At 41.2% G+C, this 25,999-nt stretch overlaps 2 protein-coding genes across 2 annotated transcripts; both read right to left on the bottom strand.

Moving 5' to 3' along the window:
* Positions 1 to 626: 626 nt before the first annotated feature.
* On the bottom strand, positions 627 to 6,944 carry cldn7a (claudin 7a). Its single transcript, XM_071477917.1, has 4 exons — positions 6,522 to 6,944; positions 3,970 to 4,134; positions 2,581 to 2,665; positions 627 to 1,743 (listed from the first exon to the last, which is right to left on the bottom strand). The coding sequence occupies exons 1-4, from the start codon at positions 6,742 to 6,744 to the stop codon at positions 1,575 to 1,577; spliced, it is 642 nt and encodes a 213-aa protein (XP_071334018.1). The 5' UTR covers positions 6,745 to 6,944; the 3' UTR covers positions 627 to 1,574.
* A 3,681-nt stretch (positions 6,945 to 10,625) lies between these two features.
* chrnb1l (cholinergic receptor, nicotinic, beta 1 (muscle) like) lies at positions 10,626 to 23,894 on the bottom strand. Its single transcript, XM_071477915.1, has 11 exons — positions 23,545 to 23,894; positions 21,620 to 21,753; positions 21,308 to 21,352; positions 20,820 to 20,929; positions 19,862 to 19,970; positions 19,531 to 19,678; positions 19,069 to 19,254; positions 18,374 to 18,597; positions 18,089 to 18,267; positions 11,319 to 11,457; positions 10,626 to 11,148 (listed from the first exon to the last, which is right to left on the bottom strand). The coding sequence occupies exons 1-11, from the start codon at positions 23,642 to 23,644 to the stop codon at positions 11,008 to 11,010; spliced, it is 1,515 nt and encodes a 504-aa protein (XP_071334016.1). The 5' UTR covers positions 23,645 to 23,894; the 3' UTR covers positions 10,626 to 11,007.
* Positions 23,895 to 25,999: the final 2,105 nt, after the last annotated feature.

The raw sequence follows: 25,999 nt of genomic DNA, 5'->3' as shown, positions 1-25,999 counted from the left end.
AGCAGATTGAGTACCCTCTGTTTTCCCCATAAAACATGATACATGTAGATAAGATGCAAAAGTAAAGTGGGGGAAACAGTTCAGAAGAAGCCCGTTCATAAAATACCAACCTTGCCTTCTCAAGGAGGGTGAGGCTTCCAGTGTTGCAGTGAGGTACATTTGTGTTTTCCACATAAAACTTCAGTGACTGAGTTAAAAGTTAAACTTTAATCCACCTCATGGAAAAACTCAACATGAAAAAGCAAACTAGCGGACACATGTCTCCTGCATCACGTCCTGTGTGTGCAATTGAGACGTCAAGCTGCCACATCACACTTGTGTAAGTTATTTCCTATGACTTTATGTTATATATAAATATAGTATATCAAACGAGAAACGTAGCGCCCGCAGATGAACGTGAAAACAGCTCTCTAGTGTCAAACTCTGCACATGCATCGTCCTGCAGTGAAGGTCAAGCATCCAAGTGAATAAACAGCAAGCAAAATTCAGGTTGATCCTAAAATATTATATAACATAAAATATTTCACTTTTTTTTTTTTTGCCTTTTAGACAAAAGTATGTGATTTTGTTGATTGTATGGATAGTTTTGAGATCATGAGAGAAAATCCACTATGACCATCACACAATTAACAATCTTTGCATTGTGTTTATTATTTAAGTACTGCTGGACATGTTAAAAATGTTCTTTCATTCATTTATCTGCTAGATGAGCCAAGTGTATAAAACTACGACATTAAAAAAAAAACAGCACATACAATTCAGAGCATAAAACATCTTAAAAAAATATGACAGAGTCTCTGGACGCTACAAAAGGGCCACAGTGAACTATCGATTATGTGAATCTACACAGGAGCAAAAACCTACGTCTGACAAAATAAATAGAGGCGGTTTATTCTCACAGTGGCTGATATGGGAGCTGGTAGAGCGAAAATGACACAGTGACTACAGAACAAAATATTTCTTTTCTGAGCAGGGTTTGCAACAGACTGGTATGAGGAGCTGCAGGGCCTGTGGTGAGCGTTGTAGTAAAAGGGCCTGTGTGATACGGTCACCCTACACACTGAGCCCTGTGTGTGAAGTCACACCCTGCTCATCGTAGCATCTATTTTAGAAGCGCCAACAGCTAATATAAAACACCGTGTTGTCACCCTGTGTCTCTGTTGTACAGCAGCCGAGGCACCCAACTGGAATTGATTACTTTCAATTACATGGCAAATGCTAATAGATGCTGGTTCTAACAAGGACGTGCAAGTTTTGGCTATAATCCATCATTTAGGCTACTATTCAGGAGTTTACGCCCAGAGGGTTGTCTATTAAGTCAGGGGATCCAATTATAATGTGTTTGTGAAGACCACTTGTAAACAACTGTGGAATGTGTGGACGGGGTGTGAGACATCATTCATGAAACAATTGAGATCGCTGCATGATAATCAAGGGGTTATCAAAGGCCTGAAGTAAAAGTGAAGAAAAGTCCCATTTCAGTAACTCTGCCCATACACCTTCAGTTTTACTCCTCCAAAGGGGGGGGGGGGGGGGTGTGTCTTCGTCTGAGTCCCAGGCTGCAGGGGACGCTCTCAGACGTATTCCTTAGTGCTGCTCGGGGGGCCGGAGCGGGAGCTGGCCATGGATGGATATTTGGATACCTGCTTCTTTCTCGGACAGGAAGCAGCCAACATGGCCCCGCCCAGGACGTCTAAGAGGGAGCCACCCCACGCGATAAAGATGGCTGCGCCAAACTCGAATCTGGCAGAGATGACAGGATACTGATGAATTAGCTCACAAAAGCAAACTTAGGATTCACAGTGACAAACTGAACCTCTGGCAAAGTTAAGAAAGAAAGAACTAAATTTCTCCATAAAATTTGCAAACATGAATTGAAACTTTGAAACATTGAAACTCGAAATGATGGGAGATGTAATCAGGTCTGTTTGAATTCAACAAGGACGTGTTTGTTTATGAATTCAACTTCCATTTATAAGAAGAGTGTGTTTTTGTTTTTTTTCAGTTATGTATTGTGGCTTTAAAGGTCCCATATTGTATAAAGGTAGATGTCCATGTGTTTTTTGATTATAAAGCAGGTCTAGGTTCTATATTAATACTGTGAAAGTATCAAAGCCTCAGTTTTTTATGATGTCACAACAAAGCAGTCACCGCCCTCAGCCACACCCCAAGCCCCGCTCACCTGGACCCACCACAAATATATCTTCTTATGGATATCAACATCAACACTGGAAAAGTGTAAAATATGGGACCTTCAAGTAGCAATACAGCAATGTCAAAGTTAGTTCAACATTAGACTTAAATAAATTTATTACAGCAAATTATTAGATTAAATTATCAGATCGTGTTTTATAGTATATGTGAAATGTCAGTCTGCAAAGTAACACAAGCAGTAAAACCTTTGGACAGAACCAGGCTAGCTGTTCCACCCTGTCTTCAGTTTTTATGCTTAGCTAAGCTAGCAGACAGATATGACAGCGGTATTGATCTTCTCATCTCGCTCAGAAATAATGTGAATTAGCAATTGAACTGTTTCTTTAATTACAGTGCTTGAATCCAGTGGGTTTTTGGGTTACGTACTTGGTGTTGACAGGAGTGTAGGGATTATAGAAAGCCCGGATGACGTTATGAGCAAACCAGGAGCACGCTACGATGGCGCAAAGCCCTGAGAGGAGAGAGAGTCAACAACAAGATCAATCAGTCCATCGGCACATCATCAAAACCTGAGAGAGCAGACATGCTTTTATCCCCTCTACAGTCGCCAGGCCGGTTAGAGCCGGTCAGAGCCCTCCTGTCAGAATCGGTGCCAGGAGCACTGGTCTCATTCAGTCTGATGACCTCTGAGGGCCAGAAGAGCAGAAGAGTGGGAGGTGAGAGGTTAAAGGGGTCAAACTTCCTCCTACCTATTGTATTATGAACAGGAGATCTAAGCTGCTGTGTGATCATGAGGTGAGTTTGGGTAAGAAACATTATGCGTCCAGGTCTGTATTGTATCATAAGTTCCATAGATGATTAATGTAGATGAACATAGGACCTATACAGAGCTGTACAGTGGTTATGATATTATATGATATGGTGCTGTAGTTATTTCCACAGCCAGAGAGCAGACACTGGACACATTTTCCAGCTGCTTATAAATCCAATTTTCTGTGGTTTCACTTTTCTCAGTGCAAAGTTTTGGTTTTTTTTCCACCACTGGGCAAAAGTGGTTTTAGGTCCAGCCTAAAATCTCTCAACAATACAATGGATAACCATGAAATTTAGAGATCATACCTGCTTAGCATCAACATGTTAGCGTTGTCATTGTGAATATAGTAGCTACAGTATACCGATGTTAGCATTTGGTTCAAAGTAGCCCAAGTACAGCCTCGAGGAGCTGCAGTACGGCTGTATACTCTCAGGTTTGTTTAAAAGATGGCAGTTAAAAGTCCTGTATTTCTGAAGACACTTTTAAAAAAGCGAATTGCTATTTTTTAAATTCAAATTAAAGCTCAAATAACCTCAGTAAAATATCAGACATACAGATGGGTGACAAATTTAAGAAACATAGTAATATCAGATGCCTCAGTGAAGGGTTTACCTTCTCTGAATTCCACTAAACAAAAGGAGAATTTTTAAATTGGGACAAATAAAGTTTCTTGAATTGAATTGAATTGAATTGAATTGAATTGAATGGTTTGATGAACTTTCAGTCACTTGTTCTCCACCCAGTTGAAAACCTGAACATTTCGCTCCCCACCAGCATCATCAAAACACCAAATGAGGGAATATATTATAGAGGATGATGTCCCATCCCTCCAGTGCACTTCCACACATGGAAGCTGTTCTGGCAGCTTGTGCTGGAACAACACCTCTCTGTTGGTTTTCCCTTTAATTTGTCATCCATCTGTAATCAAATCTCTCTCACATTAATTGTCATCGGTGACAGGGACATGGGTGAAAACTCTGAAGGAGCATTTCCATCCTCACCGCCCACTAAGAGGATGATGCCCCCCGTCATGGCGATGCGGGACTTGCGCAGTTTGTCGCTCCCTCCACAGGTGGTGCATTTCATTCCCATACAGGCGACACCCAACCCAGCGATGGACACAATGATGCCAACTATCATCAAGGCACGAGTGGCCTGAAGTGAACCTGGAGAAGACAGAGAGACGGAAACAAGTGATGTTGACGTTTAAGGAGAGTGCAGGAAGTGTGTGTTGGTTCTGTTCAGGGAGACAGCGAACACATGTCCTTTTGTTTTTGTGGAATGTGGGAGCGCAGCTTAAAAAGGTTAAAAATGCAGCACTTTGCAAAAACACAAAGAGCACATGAAGTCAAACAGTCCATCATGTTTGCAAATCTGGAAGCACAAACTAGAAAATGATAAGGAAGGACTAATAAACCGTCCTCGATCTATCAAAGAGGCTTTATGAGTGTGTCCAGAGGTTGTGAATTACATTAACATCAGCCTGTCAGGACACTTTAATGTGAGCTTTCCCTGGAAGAGAAACCATGGGATACACATGAACACACACCAGCACACAATCAGAAAGAAAAAAAAAAAAAACGCATCTCACACTCTTTTTTTTTTTCACTGTCTCCCCCCCATCTGTTGCTGTGGAGGCCTACTGAAATACTACTGTACTCCCCACCCTTCTCACACTATAAACCTATCACAGGGTGCCCCATCTCCCCCCACCCTCTGTCCACCTAGAACCAGTCTGTGCCAGTCTAGGCCATCCCTGCCCTGCCCAAACAAACAAAACCGTCCAGCAGCGAGGGAGGGACGGATGGATGGGTAGAGAGACGCAGAGGGGAAGAGGATGTAGAGGACAGAGAGAGAGGAGAGGAGGGTGAACTCTATAAAGTAGTGAGGAATGGAAAACAATAGGGTGGATTATATAGTAAATGCAGGATGCACACAGTCACGCACAGACTGTACCACACAATTTTAGTCTAGGTAAAACAATTAGCTGTAGACATCCACTGACCTCATGTTTGTTTCACTTCAGGAATCTGCACCACATCATTTTTGACACAAAGCCCCTCTATAAGACAGACCTTGCCCTTATGAGTTCAGCCAACATGAATCAGATTATCTCAAATCACAGGTCTGAAACCCAAGGCCAGTTGCCAACTTTTCCTGTTCGGTGATTCAGCTCAACATTACACCTACTGTATGCAGTGAACACAATAACATGTAATATGCATGAAAATTAGATCACTTCACACGAGTATAGATTCCACCAGATATGTTGTATATCAGCAGACAACGTTTCAGTTTAAAATCAAAATTAGTGAAGAAAGTATTAGTGAAAGTGTATATGGTTATGATTGGCTTCAAGACCCACACTGTAAAATCAGACAAGTTGATCTTATTTTAAAAAATCTAGGACCCTGATTGCTTTGAAAAAACTACATAAATATAACTATTAGTCTTAAGTTATGTTGACTTTATATCCACATGCAAAGTTTAGTTAAAATTTTGTTGTGTTTACTTCATTTTATGAAGTTGTCCCTACTTAAAAATAGCAACTAACAGTAACTTGCTTTCTTGGAGTCTAAATCTACCTCACAACTGCTCCTAATGTCCTGAGTGTAAGTCAGCCAATGAAGCCAAACATCTGCAGGATCCTCAGTTAGCAGTGCACAACAGGTGCGACACAAAACTTAAGTATTTCTGCATTTAAACCTGTTGTTAAATTATCATAAATCTGTGCGATGGTTGATGTTCAGTGGATGGCTGGGATACCTGTGTGCTCTGGTTTAGTTACCATGGTCACCGCTACCCATGAGGGTTTGAAACTGATTATTTTTTTGGTGTTTGCACTGTCTTTCATTTGAAAGGCTATTTCTGGTGAAACAGATCCATAATTTAACAGCAGGTACCAACTTTCTGTCTCAAAGGCATTTTACTTCACCTCCCATCCAGAGGCTCTAATGCTGATCACGGAACCATGATGCTTGGGTAACATATCATCTTGTGTTTGAGCGTGTTGGAGTGTGAGCGTCGGGAAGTTTGTGTGTTAGGAGGTGGGTGGGAGGGTTTCCTTGAATGTGACAATGTATGGGTGAGGTTTCTGAGGAGAGCCTTTAACCCTCCTCAGTTCCCTTTCAACCCTTTTCTCCGGGAATCTGTAGCTGCCTTTGTTTAAGAAACCCTTATGGAGCAGACAATGTCTTATTGTAGTGACAGAGGTCTGTTGATGGCAACGGTGTTTATGGATGTTTGATTAAGAATTGATGAGCAGCTCATGTCCTGAGGTGGTGTCCCTAATCAGTAATGACGGTGAGGTATTATTGGATGTGCTTTGATGGAGCAGGTGGGTCCCCAGGTGGAGAAAAACACATGTTGCACACAATCCAGCACTGTAACAACACTCAAGGGGGGGGGGGCAAGCAAAGTGAATTTCATGAAGTGTCAGCGATTGAAGGTAGCTGATTTTAATGCCGATAATACTGCATTACTAAAAAAATATATATATAATAATAAGCAGATGTATTTGAAGACTATATGAATTCCACACTGGGCTACTCACTGTCAAGCTGCAGGATGGAGTCGTAGATTTTACACTGGAGCTGTCCGGTGCTTTGGAAAGCGCATGACATCCACAGCCCCTGGTACATGGCCACGGCTGTGATGATGTTGTCCCCGATGTACGCTGACATCTTCCACTGAGGCAGGATGGTCCCGATGATCAGTCCGACGATCCCGATTAGCGACAGGAAGAATCCCAGCAGCTGAATCCCGGAGTTGGCCATTATTTTATTTTATTTTATTATTATTATTATTTAAATAGCTCTTCTAACTTAAAAAAAAAATAATCCTGAGCCAGTGTCACCTTCTGTAAGTTATACAGCTCCAGAAATGTCTATTAAAGTCTGTCAGTTGTCATGAAATGACGCACAAGCCGCCGGTGGTGTGCGTCCGTGTCGCTCCTGAGCTGTGCTGCCGGGGGTCTTCAGTCGGGGATGGGCTTTCCGAGATGTGGGTGATGGTGTGAAGTGGGTGTGTAATTATCACGACTGCTGATGCATGGAGCTGCACCTCTCTTGTGGAGGCAGCGCTGGAGTGGCTGCTGGGAAATGTTCCCTCAGCTTCCAGCAAAGCAACAGGTTGTTCTCAGTTTCGAACCTTTTCAGACCTGTCAGACCCCAGATCAACCTCTGCCAAACCCTCACAAGATCATTTGAAATTCTCGAGTGTTTCCTGTGATAATCCAGACCACGGTGCTGCGGTGACAGCTACATATAGCGTGTTGTACATTTACATAAAATATCATGATAAAGCCCGAGAACACATGACACCTGTGCTTTGATTATTCAGCTCTAATATAAACTCCAAGCTTAAGGTGAGTGTTAAAAATGAATATACATCATTTCATATTGTGGGACAGTCCAGCCAAAGAAGGATGTGCATTAAAGTATCATTTTGCTCTGGCTTAATTTTCAAATCTTACTCTTTAGTCTTATATTTTACATAGTGTGTGTATTAATACAGTACACACACACACACACACACTTTACATTCTATAGTAAAACCATTGACCCACATTGAAGCTATAACTCAAGTCCATGTCTCTGTACAAAGTAAACTCCCAACTGTCCTTTTAGCCCAGGTCACCAATCACATGCAGCTGACAGGCTCCGAGCACATTCATGACCTCTGTGTTTCCAGTGATGTGGTAATGAGGAACTGTAAACTGCTGGATGAGAACAGGCAGATTCAATGAGGAAAACTTATCTAGTAAAGTGGAAGCTGCGTAGAGCACCAGGCCGAGGTAAGTGGGAAGAGGTGGATGGATGGCTTAGCTGGCTGTATAGTCTGTATCACATGTTCTCTTTTGGATAAAACTTCATCAGTAACATTTGACAAAATATGAATCACAGATTGTCTCTGGTGGTCCTGAGAGTTCAATTCACTGCAACTTCAGAAAAACAAGCAAACAGACAAAACACAAGCAGCTTCAGAAAATATCATCAATCTGACATCACATATGCTGCAAATGCACACAACCAAAAAAGACAAACACACTGCAAGTAGCACAGATGACAACATATGTGTTTCCATGGGACACTAAAACAGGATGAACCTTTTTGTGCCCCCTGGAAACACTATTGTCGTCTGTGCTACTTGCAGCACATTTCTGCATTTGCTTGTGTTTTGTCTATTTGCATGTCTTTTATGAAGCTGCAGTGCATTGACCTCTTGGGACTGTTCAGATATTAAATACATTTTTAGCTTTATTTGAGATAATATCGTAGAAACTAGTTAATAAAATTGGAAGAAAAGCATTAAACATAAGTTATGGGGGGGGGGGGGGCATATGTCCTGTTGTTACTTAATTGTATTTTACAATATATTTGTTCCATCAGGCCATTAACATGCAAGTTGTAGCCACTTCCTGGAGTGAATAGGATAAAAAAACAAGAGACAATGGCAGGCATTGTCCATATCAGAGGTCCGGCTTCACACTGCACTGTGTGCAACTTCACACTGGGGCTAAACAATAGTCCTACAGCAATGGGAGAGGAAGTAATAACCCATAAGCCTGAAGGAAGTTATCCCCAGGTTAATGAGAATGTGCTCACCTACTGGCTGGGTTACCTACTTAAAATGTGTTGAGGCTTTGCTAGATTGCTCTCACGGGTCTTTTCCCCTCTTATGCATTGAACCTCTCTTTCATTGTCCCATGTTCTTGCCCTTTTCCCTCCACCTTCACCCGCCTCTTCTCTCACTATAACTCTTTTTTCCCTCTACTGTATCCAGGCTGGGGGAACAGGCCTCAAGGTTCTAGCTATAGATGCCAACAAATGCCTCATTGTTGCCGGGCGAGGAATGACCCGATAGCTCGAGGAATCAGTTTCACTTTGATACCAAGCAGGAGGAGAAGGAAGAGGCAGGTTTGGGGGTTGAGAAGGTGTCCTGGAGGTCAAGGTGGGAAGAGAAAGACGAAGGGGTGACAATGAAGAAACAAACGTGTGAAGGTAAGAAAGGTGGGCACAAAGCCTGGTGTGAGATGTGGAAGAGGAAGATGAGCAGGAAGAAGATCAGGGGCCAGTCTCAGGCCTACCAGTGCTGTTGCTACTGGAAACCTGATTTATATGATGTCCTCTTGGCTGCTTTTCCACCCAGGTCCCAGATTGCAGAGAACACAAAAAGAACATTGCTCTTTCCCCCCTCTGCTCTCTCTCTCTCTCTTTTCCTTTTTACTACTTTCTTTTTCAATAGCGTAAACACGCATTTGTCTTGCTGGTTTAGCCGTTGCTCAACGCTCAATAGGAGGTGAAAAAGAAAACAGCTAAATCAGCCCAAAGACGGGCACTAACAACATTCTCCTGGGGGCTCTCCCTCCCATTTCAGAGGCCTCCTCTGGGTCTGAAGTGAGCAAGTGGAGTGCAAATCTAATGATTGAAGTCCTTTAAGTGCCCTTGGAAGTCACTGAGGCATTAGCAATAAAACATGCTGGGCCCACGGCTTTTCCCTGAAAAGCTCTGAGTGTGCAAATGAGGGGGATGGCGCCCTTCTCTTCATGTCCCCTGTCTTTTCCATCTTTAGCCTTCTTATGCAACAACACTCGGCTTTTGTGCAGCAGCAGCAGGACAGGGCCAGCAGATTGGGTTCTTGGTCTTGTGGACTCATTCTTCTCATCTTCCCTCTGAGGCGATGAGAGAGAAGTGTTCCTTTCTCCTAAGAGCTTGGAAAGTGTTACATTTGTGCTCCACTGTGGCTTTATGCTGCACCGCTCTGTTTGTTTTATATCTTTGCGGTGGTTTAACGTCTCAGTGTAGTTGTTTTATATCTCTTTTCAGTCATTTTGTGTCGCTTTGTGCCACTTTGTGGTCGTCTTATGTCTTTGTAGTGGATTTTTGTGCCATTTTGCACCACTTCATAGTTGTCTTGTGTCTCTTTTTAGTTTTTGGTTGCTTTTACATCTCAGATTTAAATCTCGTGGTCATTTTATATTTCACTGTGGTGGTTTTGTCTCATTTGTCTCTGGTCATTTCGTATTTCTTTGTAATGCTTTTTCATATCTTGGTCATTTTGTGTCGTCTTTTTGTTCACATTTTTCTTTTAATCTCTTTTTAGTGGTTTTGCATTTTCCATGATACTGTGCTAAAGAGCCAACCACAGGTGACCAATCAGCTTTCAGGGTGCTTGTGTTCCACCCATGACCACCCCAATGGCCCCACCCCTGTACCCACCCAAACTAAAATATGGTTATTTTTGCCATATTATTCACAACCATATTTTAGTTTGGGTAAAGAAGACACAAAATAACACCGACACTGGGTCAAGACAACCTGCTGTCTCGGGTTTGAATTGGGACCTGCTTGTTTTCTTGACTTTCTTGAATACCAAAAAATGTCACAGTCAACATTGCACTTCAGCAATTACACGTGTAAAGTTTGAAGTTGATCAGATGAGCAGTTGAAACACAGACAGAGATTCCTCCACTTATAGTTAGACCTTGACTAGAAATCAACTGTTTGTACAGTGAACAGTGGCGTTTCCCTTTGACTTAACTTCATATCACTTCCCTCTACTGCCCAAAAGTCAACATTACAGTCACCACCTGTAATCACAGTTGAACACAAACTAGTAGTTTCCTGTATGTTTCACAAAGTAAAGCACAATCATAAAAGTGTTTTTTTTTAAATATCACAAACACTGTCACTTTTACAAACATGTATTTCAAGCTTTTAGACTCAAATAAAGAACTTCACAATGTGTTAAATACACGATGCAAAACCTTTGAGTGTTACCACATAAACATTCATATACCGTCTTTAAATCTGTACATGGATTCTGATATGAAGTCGGATGTGTGTCAGGTCTGTTTACTTCTCTTTATTCAAATGTGACACGTCCTCGTCTGCAGCCTGACCACACCCAGAAATATGGAGAGGGTATTTCTGGACAGTCGGATCTGCACCAAGAAGAAGTAGAAATAAAGTGACAACCAAACAATGTGTCAAGCTCCAACTGTGTGTGTGTGTGTGTGTGTGTGTGTGTGCTGTCTTCTAAGGGAAGGGCTCATCAGGAGTGTAGTTGAAACTGGCGTCCAAGAACATGGCCAGGGTTCCCAGGCTGGTGATGATGACAAACAACCACAGGAAGAGACGGTCCACCACCAGAGCAATAAACTGCCAATCTCCTGTCATCTGGAGGGAACACACACACACACACACACACAAAAGCACTTACTGAGTCAGCAGTGTACTGTATGTATGCACTGACACATGTGGAACACTCTGTGCTCAGGAGCTGCAGACAGACTGAGCAACAAGCCGCCTGACAGCGTGCGCCGTGTCGTGCCGAGCGTGTTTCTCACTGTGTCGTCCGTGTCCTGCTTCTTCAGCTGCTCAGCCATGTATGTCACGGCGGCGATGGCTGACTTCAGGTTGGGAGGGAGGATCAGACAGTAGCTGTCAGTGTTCGGGAGGCGCTGGAGCTGCACTGTGCTCTCACACCTAAAAGACAACAAGCACAGAAGGAGAAGGAGAAGGGGGGAGAGCTTCATCTAAAGAGTTGGAGAGAGGGATGCAAAGGAGCAGAAATTAGCATGGCTGCTACCATAAGACATTTAATCTAGTTAAAACTTTCTTAAAACATAAACTCAAGCTAATGAGTTAAAATACTACAAATAAGACAAAAATATAAACTCCAAAAACTGAACTCAAGGTACATTTTGTAGCTTTTTCCAGAGCTTTCAACTGCATGAACGGAATGAATAATCAACCTCAAGTGCAGCTTATACTGTTTGTGAACAGTAGCTGGGTTCCCATCGGAGCTTTGCACAAAATAGAAGTGACTTTTTTTAGTTGATAAAACACAATTGTGAATGCTCAGTTTCCACTGAGTGGTGTTATGTGAGTAAAGCTGAGTTTTCTCCTCTCATGATATCATTCCAATTAAAAATGCTGACAGATTTCCAGCATCTGCCGCACCAAGGAAAAGTTTCTATATATAAATGGTTTTACTGTAACAAATTGTTTTCCAAAGGTTTTACTGATATCTTATTATTTTTAGGTATTCATTTCTTTATGTGTTTCTTTATTTGTTGGACCATGTATATATCTGGGGCACAGTGATTTGAGGATATCTTAACTGATCTTTAATCAGTTAATTTTATGATAAGAAATGATAAGCTAGACCTTTTTAGTGCTAAAGTAGCTCAGTATTCATAGTGAGATACATTTATACATATAATATATATTTACTTTCTATACACTCATAATAAAAATACACACATAGTAAATTAAAATAAAAAAATATGCCATTACAGATGTATGAATGTCATTAAGATTATGATTATATTCATTATTTATTTATCAGTATAGTTTTACTGTAGTCTTGTTTTATTTTTCATATTAGTGTTACTAAGTATATGCAGTTTGTTTTTTTGCCAAATCCAAATTACATTGGGCACATCGTCAGTGTAGCATGTTTCCAATCAGGGAATACCTCACTTGTCCAGACTGTCAAGTTAATACTGAGACATATGTCCTCTGGAAGAAGTTAACACATGCAGCCACACTCTTCACAAACGCTTCATACGCTCAGATTTACGTTGTGCATGCCATGAGCCACTCGCACGGCATTGCGAAACAAACCACGGCTGACATTAGCTGTCTGGTGGAGGACACGCAGTATGGATGCAGATGTCACTGTTGTCTCATCATAGCATACAGTACGTGCTGTGTGCCCTCTAGCCACAGACGAGCAGAACTACTGCAGAGGCCCTTCCTGAGCCCTGACTGACAGCGCCACATTCCTGACGAAGGGGTGACATTGACACAACACCGGGTCAATGTTTATGTGATGCCGTGACCTTTGATTCATGGTGTGACCTTTCATTCTTACCCTCCCACAGCTGTTACATAAACACAAACATATGAGCAGAGAGAGGCCGAGCCAACATGCCTTCACTCCTCCACCAGAATACATTGTTTTGAATGTGTTTTTGAGGGATTTACATTCCGTAATTTCATTTGTTTATCACTAACATCAAAAAGAAAAGATCTGTAACTTTCTCTGTTCGATGTTGAAAGGTTCACATTTCTGAATATCTGACCCAATAATATACACTTGTGGTTATACAGCAGGTCAGGTCATGGACACTCATGCCCGACCGCATGTCACCCAGGTTTAAGCAAACACTTAAATAGGGTGTTTACTATTTGCCACAGGTTGGACTTCCTCCTGCTGACCCGTGCTAACCCCAGTCACCCCTCACCTCTTGTAAAAAAAAACAAAACAAAAAAACAACTTGGTGTCAGGTGCAAATGTATCTCAAACTTATCTCTCAATTTGATTAGATTTTTTTTTCCTTTCAGACACATTTTGGACAAACTATAAATAATTTATACTATATATAAACTAAATAATCCATAATAATAATCTCCAGACTTTTTGTGAGTTCCTGAAGCTTGTCATAGCAAGTTTTATAATTCATATAATCAGTTATTAAGCTGAGGGGAATTCCAGTATATGAAAGTAGATTTATTTGTATCCTTCTGTATAATATATTCAATATTCTTTATTCGTATATACATAGATTCATTCACATCTGAATAAGTGCTCATGTAATGAATGTTGACATATAGAAATCATATCTTTCTAACCAATTTAATTATTGATTTGGGAGAATAAAACTACATAACTACATTGCAGATATAAAACAATAGAATAAAAGTATTTTCTTTCTCAACATCAGTTTCTGTTGTTATATATATATTTTTTTTGGCAGCTACTCTGTACTTATTTACATCCTGATCAACTCTTCAACATTGCTACAGCAACAAGAGAAGTATATAGCCCCTGTTGGCATGTGTATACATGTGTATACATGCCAACAGGACACAACTACCCCTCAGCTACATGTCACTCACTGGAAATGTATGATGAAAGGTTTGATTTCTTCATTACACATGGGAGGCAATAGTGCATGTACATACTAAATGTGTAATACTAATACCAGTAATAATACTAATACTAATAGGATATTTTACCCTCAAAATATATATCAGGAAAACACTGACATTACAAAGAGTCAGATTCAGTATTCCTCTGTCTCAGAATACACTTTGGTCATTCACCTTCTCACTCATTCTGATACTGGACAATTAGTTTACTTGTATATCTTTCTGAAAAATGTATCTTAGATTTGAACTAAAATCTGCTATGCAGTTGTTCTGCTACGGTCCTTATTAGGGCCCCTCAGTGTCCCTTGTTAAAACCCCGAACGTCTTGTCATTTATTATTTATTATTAGTTATTAGTCTGCTTTTTATCTGTTAATATATGTTAAAATAATTTCCTCATATAAGAGATACTCATGTGACCAGATTACTCAGTCAGCTGCTCATTTCCTACACTGTGTCGCCATTACAAATAATAACTAACTTCACTGACTTGTTTCATTGTGTAACATTATATTATTGTACTGTATCTTTGATTGACCTTTAATTGTACTTTTAAGGTCACTAAAACATTGAGATTTCATGGATACATATAGTGTGTCACCTTCTGAAACTTGGTGCCATGGTGCACCTGTTATATCGGCACCTTCGCTACGTACGTGTGTGTATACATAGTGTGTGCAGCATTGATTATGTGCAGAACCTCCGGCACCAGAGAGTGGAAGGCGTCAGAGAAGCAGTGGGACAAGTTATCAGTGTCACACAAAGACAGCGTGACAACAGATGGATTGCAGGACAATAAAAACGAGTGACCAAAAGCTCCTGTGAATGGTGTGTGTGTGTGTGTGTGTGTGTGTGTGTGTGTGTGTGTGTGTGTGTGTGTGTATCACAGCAGAGCTATGTGGCGCTCTACATGCTGCATGCCATCTACATTCCACAGCTTGTATTCATTACCACAGATACAAGGAGCCCTTCTCACTATGACACACACACACACACACACACACACACACAAGCACAGACACACTGTACACTGATCCTGCACATATACTTGCATGTGAATATATGCATATTGACTGATACAGTGACAGAACTGTGCACTCAAACACACACCCATGGGTAATCAAACTGATTTTCACATACTCAGTGACACCAGTCAAATACACATAAATAGTGATGCATATACAAGCAGCTCACATCATCAGACATCCAGAAACTTCTCATAAATGTGTTGTCAAGGACAACACCTGCTCTGACTAACCCTCTGACAGAATAACACGATAAAGAAAGGTGGAAGAAGGAAACATGTCTACATGGATGATGGTGTCCAACCACCCTGTCTCCACATCAAAAATGACAAAATCCTCCTCTGCCCCAATCACTCAACGCTGGTCTTCCCTTCCACTCATCTACCCCTATCTATTCTTCACCCCTCCCTCCACCTTCTGTCTGTGGGATTACCCCCTAATGCCAAACCTAAACAGAGGCTTAGTGGCTGGCGACTGTGGACGGGGTTGTGGGGCTTAGCTGGGGCTGAATCTGATGCTTTTGGAACGGGATGAGAGATGCCCAGCACTAGAACTGGTTCAGGGGACTGTGGAACTGTTTATAATGCCAGGGATGTGCGGCAAGGCAGAGGCCTACTAGCAGATTAATCAGAGTGAAGGTTGCTTTAGATATATAATGTCTTTGGATCTCGATCACTGATTGATATACCTCGTCCTGTAATCTTAATAATGTCTACCCAGTCTGTGACAACCATCGTAGCTAAACAGGCAAAGAACTTGGTGATTTCATTTTATGGTTTATTGAACTAGAAAGTTATAATATGATTAACACTAGTATTTGAGCAAGACAGCTACATCACAGCAAATCAACTATGAACTATCAAATTAGAGAAGATAAATAATCTGATACAAGTGGTCCAGTATCAAAGAAGTAAGGTCATGGACACATCCAGTTTCAGTCTATGCTGAAGAAAGCACTGACATGTGATTAATAAGGGTCCCTAATTCAGAAAAAGAAACCCCATCATGAATGACTTTACAATTAGTCTTTAAGAAGTTATGTATGAGTCTAGTTACAAAGTACAGCTGACGGCTGAATTTCACCCAAAACCAAAAAAGCCAGCCTGGTGGTGGTGTCTGAAGAAAAGTCAGAGGATCACCAGAGTCACTAGCATTCATCCTCTGGGAATCATGAATATCTGTACAAACTTTCATGGCAATTCATCCAATAGTTGAGATGTTTCAGTCCTAAGTGGTGGACTGACTGATGTGTTTTTCTTTCTTTTTAAAGTGGCTATTTGTAAATTATCTCTGCTGCAAAATGTAGTTTCTTGCGGGAACAGGTGGTGGTAACTATTAGAGTTAACACTGGCGTTGCTTTCGACCTAGTAAAAGAATTAAGTTTGCTGCTAAACAATGCTAAAAAATGATTGAGTTAATGCTCATGTTGGCTATGAAACAATAACAAAACTTACAAATAGCTCCTTTTACATGTTACAATAGTTCTACATAAGGATATCTATACATATACTGTGCATTGATGAGTGACCTCCAAACATCCTATAGCTACTCAAATGAGTACTAAAACTCTGAAAATCAGGGTATGAGAAAACATATTAATATCAATGTACAAGAGTAAAATGTATAATAGAGTACACTGAGTTTTCACATTCATTCAAGACTGTAATACAATCATTAATCCTTCTTTTTTGTTTGTCAGAATACCCTTCATGTGGTTGTATTAAGTATTGTATTAAATAGCTGAGGCTGAAGGAAGAGCACATACTCTCACTGTCTTGACAGATTCTCTGTGCTGCTGTGGTGATGGTTGTAATTCTGCCAAGTCTAGCACGCTGTGTACTTTACTATAATGGCTGGTCTGGCATCAGATCCAACATTCACACTTTGGCACACTGTACAAAGAAGATTCATGCCTGCGCTGGCTTTTATTAACGTTAATAGAAATAGCTTTCCCCTGGTGTAATGTCAGGATCAGCACATCTTAGCCAGGAAATAGGATGGATGACCCTCATGGTCATTATTCCAGGTCTATGGTTTTCAGTCTTGACAGGGAGGCCTAATAGGTATAACTTTTTGGCAGTTTATCCTTTTCAAAAGTTTGGTTTGTGTTTTGAATCAAATCCAGTCAAGCGTATTATATGTTATATCGATACTACTATTATGGTCTCTCTCTCTAGTAAATCCCCTAATAAATTATCTAAATAAATATAACCATTCATTAAATATAATGTAGGGTTTTGATCAATATTATATTAAAGGTAATCTGGTAAGTTTCCTAATAAAACAAACAAAACACATTGTTTGTACCTTTGAGGTCTTACAAATATGTTAAATACATTTCCTTTTTATTTGCAAAACCAATTTTTGGAATACCTTATTTCTGCCTTGTTTACATCTGTGTTTGGTTACTAGCTCCTCCTTGCCGATGTTAGAACTTTGCTATTTTATTGGGACATTACCACCACCGTCGATCAGCAGAATAGCTTTAAAACTGGCATCATTATATGAACTGGACCGCAATGGTGCCTCGGGGCACATGCACATGCGTCCTTTTCTGTGCATCACACAAACAAAACTCTGACCCATTTGTAAAAATGCTATACTTTGCTATACTGCAAATAGTGGTCAAAAACTCCACAGAGTACCTTTAAGTCTGACAGGGTCCAAGCTAAAACTTACAAGACATTACGTTATGACTCTCATTTAAGTCTTATTTGCTTGTGTTAAATCTTTCAATTCAGACTTTAAGTTGGAAGAGTTTCAGAAATCTTACAGGTTTGACTTTTAAGGAAAAGTCAATCAGTCACTTATTGAAAGATGCCTGTTACTCTTGAAAGGACTAAAAAGCAATAATTATCTGTCGTACAGCCCAACCAAGTTTTTAGGAAAGGTGGCTTGTGAATCTGTTAATCTGGCAATCTGTGTTAAAATTGTAGTCTTTATATTACATACTTATCTAACTTTTATAGGATTATATGACGAGAGTAATTTTTCTCCAGTTCCTCAGTTACTGAAGAAGACCTTACCAACTGAACAAACTGCTAGTTTGGAGGTTTCACATTGTACTTTTTCATTTTGATCATATGAGACAATACAAAAGTGATTACTGAGTGATGCCTCTGGTAGATTCTGTCTTAGTAAATGTGTCCTTACCTGCCTCTCCAGGGTAGGACGAGATCAGGGTTGATCTTGCGAAAGAAGTACTCTCCTCCAGGCTGACGTCCATTGAAGCTTCGGATAGGTGTGTCGCCACTAGACTCCTCCTCCAACAAAGGTTCCTCTGATTCTGGCCTCATCATGCCAATGTACTTGGGCAGGAAGTGAATGAACACCTTGAAATTTAAGATCAGAAATCAGTGAAATAAGGATCCTCGAAGGTAGTGAAATAACACGAGTGGATGCTAAATGAATCTGGATAGCAATTAAACCCAGTGTCACCTTTCGAACCCAGTTTGGCATGATGTGTGTGCTGGGTGTTCGGTGGTGCAGGTTGAGGACGACCACGCTCAGGATGACAGAGAAGGTGACCAGAATCATGGTGAACATGACGTAGTTGACAATAATTGGGATAGCGAGGGAAGTCTCAGGGACCTTGTCAGCCAGCAGCAGCATAAAGACAGTCAGAGCGATGAGTACAGAAATGGAGAGAGTCATCTTCTCTCCTGCAGATGACAGGGAGAATTAATTATGACAATGCAGCAGCAAGTATTACTCTGTTAGCTTGTGTTTCATGTTGACAAGGGCATTTGACTGTTATGGAGAAACGCATAATTGATAAAGATCATTTTGAAATCAAGAAATCAAGGTTATATGCCCCAAAGATTCTGCACTTTCAGTTTCTTTACTTTCTCTTGAATCTATATTTTCCATTGTATCGGTGAGATATCACTCTGAAATCTGATCACACAAGGCCAAAGACTGACAAAGTAGATCCCCGGCAAGGTCACTTTCCGTCAACGCGTAATGCATCAATAAATCTCCCATTCATTCAAAGGTTGCTCTGCTTCAGGACATATTAGACACATGCTTCTTGTCATGACATTAGAAGGTGTATCAAAGAGTAGTCTCACTTCCTATACCCCTCTTGACAGTGATGTGTAGTGACAATGTCAAAACATGTCAGATGAGCTGACCTGCTCCAGGAGGCAGGTAGAAGACAAATATGGCCAACACACTGGTGAGAATGCAGGGCACAATGATGTTGATGATGTAGAAAAGAGGCTTCCTCTCTATGATGAGATAGAAAGTGATGTCCTCGTACAGGTCCTCCTTAATGTTCTTCCTTGAGGGTTTGTGACAGATGGCCCATTCTCCATTTTCTGTGGAGAGAAGATAAACGTGGCGATGCACCAGGTGATGAAGGGAAAATAAATCCCTACACATTAGTAGATGATCTGCAACCCCATATATATATATATACACATAAAGCTCCTGTTAAGATGCAATATATATTCCACAAATTGTTATCGACCTCTACAATACCATTTTAAATCAGTGAGCAATGGCAGCTAAAATTATAAGAGTGTTTATGAACAATAAGCTTTTCATAAGAGAAAGGTTAATGAAAAGTAATCGAAGTTGCTGTAGGCACCAACCAGTGAAAGCATTCTCATCTATAACAATCTCCTGGATCTCTTTGCCATCATCATCCAGAAAGTACTGCAGTTCCACCTCAGAGGCATCATAGGTGTACGAGCGGAAAACCATGCTGCAGTTTTGCCAGTCAAATGGAAAGTACGCCACCTATGGATTGTTGGATGTAAGTCCATAAAAACAGGATAAGGAAGTAAGTCAATGGGGTAATGTGTATAATTATCAGCTATTGTATAAGCTGTCATCTCTATGATCCCAGCACCACATAGTGACAAATGAATAACAGGAGGTTGTAAGTTTTGGGATGCACCGGTGCCATGTGGTTGGCTGTACCTCTATAGAGCAGGAGCTGCGGTAGATGGCGGGGGGAAGCCAGTTGATGGTCCCATCACTGTAAACCAAGACATTGACATACAAGGCCACGTCAAACTGACCGTCATTACTGCAGGGAGAAAAAGAGAAAGACGAATGTTAGAGATAATACTTGATGACATTCCATACTGATACATCTCAGAGACATGTTGTTGTAGCCTACAAGCTACTTTAGGTGTGTTTTGATCTCAGCCCTCACACAACCTTGACTAGTGATATATTGTTTGAAAGCTCCAAGTCTTTTGCTTCTATCAATACACAACATTTGAGGATCACCATATCACTGCAACAGTGATATGGTGTCTTAAACAGTTGTTTAAGACTTGTGGCTATGGCTCCAAATTGGTTCAGTTTCACTCATACTCACTCTCACTTTTTGGTTGTAGATTTAGAGAGTTACCTCTCAAAGAAGACCAAGGATAAGGTTATAATCAAAAAGGTTGAAGAACAGAACTTTTTCATTTTTGGGCTTGTGCTCAAAAATACACTTGTCTGTTTAGGGGTTTAAGTATATTTTGGGCCCTATAAATACAAGTTTCTTCAATATATTGTTGCATGTATTTATGTAATATATTTATATATGATGAGAATGTCATTGGTGTTGCAAACTAATTAGACTAATGAAAAATTTCACCTTTGAACTGACAATTCATGGAGACGCACAGACAACCAAATGCATTCATTCTAAAGGGAACCTGTATGTCTGACCCAAATTTCATGGTAGTCTATTCAATAGTTGTTGAGATATTTGAGTCTGGTCCAATGTGGTGGACTGACTGACCAACACTGTCCTCCATAAAGCATTGCCACCATTTTTAAGTGAAACATGTTCATTGGATTTGTCTTTGAGGCTGATCCTCTGCTAGTTACTGTATGATGGATGATGCTGATGACTGTGTGACTGTAGATGGACGCTTACTTGTTTATGAGGTAGATGTCGGGACGCCACACCTTGTTGGGAGGAATCCTCAAAACATTAATATCGTCATATTCCTCCGGGTTCCATGACAACCTATAGTCTGTCCATGCCTGGGAAGGAGGGAAGGATGTGAATAACAGAGACTGCACAGCAGACAAGAAGTGTAATCATTACTATGGTGCCCTGATGTCTTTGTTACATCTTTGTTTCTCCTGCCTTTGATAAGTCATTTAAATCCTACTGATCACTACATAGACTCACACACCGCTGTCACAAACACTCAAGCCGTCCTGAATCCTGATTAGCGAGGGCAAAGGCACAGAAATGAAAGAGTGAGTCAGAGAATGAGAGAGATAAAGCAAGAAATCATTTGTGGTTATAGAAAGTGGCAAGTCTATTTGAGAGAGGAGCGACAGAGCAGGGGAGAGAGGAGTCAGAGCAGCAGAGCGTGGCTCAGTGATGAAGATGAATGTTTTTCATGCTCGTACCAGATTCATGAACACGTTGGTCGTCATCTCACCATTCTTCTCATTCTGTAGCAGGGCAGAGACACAAGGAAAGAGAGAGAGGGGCAAACATTGGTGATGCCACTGTATCTTGTGGTGCATGACAGTGCTGTTACTTTCAGTCCTGCCTGTGGAAACTAATTGGGTATGGAAGAATGGATGATGCTGCAGCAGCCAGAAGTTATCTGGGTAATGGTGTGTGTGTATGTGTGTGTGTGTATGTCTATATGGGGGAATAGCATTGCATTTTAACAAGTTAACTTGTAGGGTGCAAGCATGGGTCTTTGTGTTTACCAAGCTGACGAGCTGAGAGAGGGTCATCCCAACTCGCACCATCACCTTCTCCTGCCAGTAACGAGCGGGTCGGACTTTCATGTTGTAGTTCTCAAATAGCTTCTGATGCAGCCTCCGCTCTGTTTCTGAGGCTCCTGGATGAAAGGAGAAGGTGACTCATATTTCTATGGGGCCATCCAATTAAATTCTTTAACCAAAAGATTAGTGGCTTCAGAATAAATCCTACAAAAAAAACCACATGTGAAATTCACATTAAAGTGAAGTCATGTCTCTATGCTGACCTTCATCTGTGCGAAATGTCCCAGTACACAACATAAGCTAATCACGTTTCAATATGCAGCCACTGACACCCTGACCACAGCCTGTTTGTTCCCTGTGGATCAGTGAGTCAGACCTGCAGTGGTTCCCTCTGGGATGACCCATGCTAAAAATATACTATATCCTCATGTATTCTCAATGTGGATGGACTGGTTCTGGTGTTTTCTGATTCATATTCTAATTGCGTTGAGGAATTTAGTATTGATGTTATTATCCTTTATTTTGAAAAATATATATTTAAGCCAAACCAGGAGGAATCATTGCTGAAACAAAGAGTATTTTACTTATTTCCTAAAATTCCCTCTGAGGAAAGGTGGATGTTAAATTTAAACTACTATCATTAAGCAGAGTTAAACATTGCCTATTTCAATTCTTGCTGATGATGGACTTTCATTCCAAATATGTGACTAAACAACATGTGGAAAAGACAGAGAAGGACAGACAGGACATGCAAAAGAAGCAGGGCAGGTGCTGGTGGTGTACGATGGGTAGCAAAGGTGACTGAGCTAATGTAATTGATATGCAGCAGGGGAATGGGATCAAAGGGATGTCTGGGATACCAGCTCCATCAGGGACAAAAATAGACTCTGATTAACAAACAATGATGTGTTAATGTGATTCATTATATGTTCCAGAGCAGCTTTTTTGCTTTTCAAGTGGAACAACATAAACATATTTAATGGGACACAGAAGCAGGACATCTTTCCTCTGGGGTTCCCTCCTCTATGTCTCCTGCTTCTTCGCTCTCTGTCTTCTTTACGGCTTCACGGCTCTTCTCTTTGGGGAGAACAGATGCAGAATCACCCTATAGTCATCGGCCTTACAGAGGGGCATGACCAATACATCACGACCCCTGTGGAGGTCACCAGCCACTGCAGGGAAAATTTTTTGCTTTGTGGTCAGAGGGTCAAAGTCAAAGCTCCTCAGCTGAGCCCAGATAAGAACCAGTCATTGCAAATCGATTCCAATTATGATTTTATCCAAAGACACAGAGGAAGTGGAATCAATACCAATTTAACTGAAGTGACAGAACGCAGAGGGATGTGAGATGCTTGTCTGTTATCTGATTATAATGTAACTATCCCGAGTGCAGAAAATGCCTGAATTTCAAAGTGTGTGCTGCTAAAATGGCGGTGGAGAGGATTCTGTTCTCAGCAGCACCACGGGAAATAGGTGGTAGTGTAAGGACAGACGGAGGAATGGGAACACTGCGCCGCAGGTCGCCAGCAACCACAGGGCAACTGTTTGTTTTCCGAGTACAATGTGGGGTCAAAGGTGAAAGTCAAAGGCAAGGCAAACACTTCTGTTTGTCGCTCGCTCCATCTCTCCCTGTCACTGCATGATTCAACATGTTCTTTTTAATTCAAAAGGCGTCGGAGCAATATATTTATGTTTGTTTGGAGTTGAGTTACAGACAAACTCAGATTAAGGGAAACACATTTAGTTTGATCTTTTTATCAGACTTAATCAAAACTTTAACAGCTTCAAAGAAAAAAAAAAGTTTAAATCCTGCTGGAGATAGCATCAGTTTATGTAAAACTGAGCACATCAGGAAATAATTCAGTCATCCACAAAATACACACCGGCATTCATATGAATGTCCTTACCAGTGAAAGTGAGACAAAGGCTGCCGCATATGATGAGAAGTGTGTTCATCCTCAGGTTAATGTTGAGCTTCATCTTCATTTGTCCAATCATGGCAGTCATGACATCTTCTTACACTTTCATGTGCCAGTGAAAGGCCCCAGTCTCTCCGCTGCAGACAGGCACTCTGACCCCACTGCACCTCCACCTGGAACCTACTCTACATGGATGAGTGTCTCCGAAAGCTCACATGCGCCTTTATAAGCTCAAGCTAATAAATGGACTCCTCCAGCTGGCTCACTGCTTGATTGCACCTTCAGCAGCGCACACTGCTCAGCTAACGTCTCTCTCCAGTGCCTCGTCTTCTCTTTGTGGCCATGGCTCCATGGGTGCAACCACGGCCTGATTGGGTGCGCGTGCTGGGAGTGACGAGAGGGCGGAATGTGTTTGTACTGGGAAGCCTGTGGGGCAGGCACCTGTTGGTGCTCGCCAATCTGAGGTTAGGACTGTGGGTGGGAGGAAGAGGAAGTGGAGGGGCTGGGATGGGGTAAAGGAATGGCAGTGGGTTACAGGTTATGACAATGGAGATATTTTTGGGGGAGAGAACAAGCGGGCGGGGTGGAGCGTGGAGTTGATTGGGGGGGTTGAGACTTTCTCTTTGGATGAACAGGTGGCATCTCTTGCCCATTTCACTTTTAATGTCGTCTTCATCCTGTAATTGACCCCTCTCCCTTTTCATCTTTCCTATTAAATTTCCTCTACATTTTTCATCACTTATCATTAATTTCCAACTTCCCTCAGTCACTTCCAAGTTACTGCATTTCATCTGGTTTTTAAACTGTTGGAAACAAGGTTTTTCAGCCAAACTTCATTTGATTTCATCAGAAATTACTCACAAAATTAATCTAATTTAACACAACAATGACAACTGACACTTAAATTGGTTGTGGATCTAATTGTTTCAAATATCTGATCTAACTGTTAATGTATGACTTGTTAGTCATTAGTTTACAGGAGGAATTTAACTTCAGTTTTCCAATTTTAAGTCTTTTTTACAGCCGTCAGAACAGTTAAGCTACTGTTTTAATAGCCCCTATATCCCAATTGGTGCCTTCCAGTGGCAGAGTCAGAAACCACACTGTGGCAGACAATACATAGGCAAGGGAGGGGGTGGGATGGGCTGAAGGGATGGCAGTGGTTATGAAAATGTCCCATGGATCTGATCAGCACATAGACTGGACCATCTTTAACTGGGATTTATTTCACTTTTCTACATAGAAGAATATTATATAATCACTAAGAAAATAAGTGGCTTTAGTCACATTAAGTAATAGGAATTCTGCGCCAGAGCAAATTGATTATCTGATGTGAGATAGTACCTGGAATCACCTTTATGTAGAACACCGGTAAAATGAGCCATCCTTAAAATTACAAGTAAGAGAAGCCATGACATTGTATTAGTGATATCAGGCAGTTAAGAGACAGATAACGAGCAGTAATTCAGCAGAGCAACGCTGACATGATTTGACTTGATACGTCTCTAAGCCAATAAAGCTAAAGTATGTAAGGGAATTAAAATGAGAGACACTGAGAGACTGTCCACTGAGACGCACAGTGAAAACCTGTGGGATGAAGTTGCCAAAACCAAGTATAGGATTATCAAATTTCTTGTCAGAGCAGAGACAGAGCATCTCAGGCTTACTGATATGGAGCTTGAAGTCAGTTTGAGGCCAGAAAAGGCTGTCGAATAAGATATAAAAATAGAGATGGATGTTGTTGCCATAGAAATGGTGGAGAAAGTTCGGAGACATGGAGACTACAAGTGTTGTGATCAATGAGGTGAAGGCCCTGGGATGAACCCTGGGTCCTTTTGATTTATATGAAGCTGATGCCTGAATTTCAAGGGTCATAAAGTTATTTTGTCTGTTACACAAGATAAGGAAATATCTACCTCGTCTCTGCCTCTACTTTCTGTTACCTCCTTTCTTTTTTGTCTGAGGTCATACTTTCCTCTCTCTCTCTCTCTCTCTCTCTCTCACTCTCTCTCTCTCTTTCACTCTCATCCGGGTCAGGGTCTCCAGTGCAAAAACACAAACAGGCCATAAATCAGCTTGAGAGAAGGAGAATGTTTCCGACCTGCCCTCCTGCATGCCGCCACTCCCAGTATAAATACATCAGTCAGAACGGCCCCGTTGTGTTTTTGTGCATCTGTTTAGGGACCCCCCGTCTTCTCAATGCTACAGTTTCACGCAAGGTCAGAGAATGTGATAACAAGCTGAGGATAGAAATGAGCGTAATTCTAACAGTGGTGTGGCAATAACGCTGCAGCCAGGTCTATAATATTGAGACTGACTGCAGGTGTTCAGCATTCAAATGCCTCAGCTAATGGAGCTCACGCTGCATGTATGCATGAGTTTATTAACATAGAGAAATATCAGGGAAGCCCATGAAGCAGTGTCCATAACCACTGCAAGTGTG

The sequence above is a fragment of the Trachinotus anak genome, unplaced genomic scaffold, assembly GCF_046630095.1.
Source record: "Trachinotus anak isolate AG129_WGS33_773 ecotype Australia unplaced genomic scaffold, CSIRO_AGI_Tana_v1 ptg000005l, whole genome shotgun sequence".
NCBI classification, from domain to species: Eukaryota; Metazoa; Chordata; class Actinopteri; order Carangiformes; family Carangidae; genus Trachinotus; species Trachinotus anak.
The sequence above is the reverse complement of the archived record's forward strand: the minus strand, read 5'-3'. Positions and strand labels throughout refer to the sequence as shown.

Bases quoted from the DNA above. Each gene is read 5' to 3' on its own strand.
- cldn7a (XM_071477917.1), bottom strand. From the start codon at position 6,744: ATGGCCAACTCCGGGATTCAGCTGCTGGGATTCTTCCTGTCGCTAATC. The intron at 4,135-6,521 runs GTGAGTAGCCCA...TGTCTTCTCCAG, and splicing joins CTCCATCCTGCAGCTTGACA to GTTCACTTCAGGCCACTCGT. The intron at 1,744-2,580 runs GTACGTAACCCA...CATCTCTGCCAG, and splicing joins TACACTCCTGTCAACACCAA to ATTCGAGTTTGGCGCAGCCA.
- chrnb1l (XM_071477915.1), bottom strand. From the start codon at position 23,644: ATGACTGCCATGATTGGACAAATGAAGATGAAGCTCAACATTAACCTG. The intron at 21,353-21,619 runs GTAAACACAAAG...GCCCTGCTACAG, and splicing joins TCTCTCAGCTCGTCAGCTTG to AATGAGAAGAATGGTGAGAT. The intron at 19,971-20,819 runs GTAAGCGTCCAT...TTCTCCCTGCAG, and splicing joins GACATCTACCTCATAAACAA to TAATGACGGTCAGTTTGACG.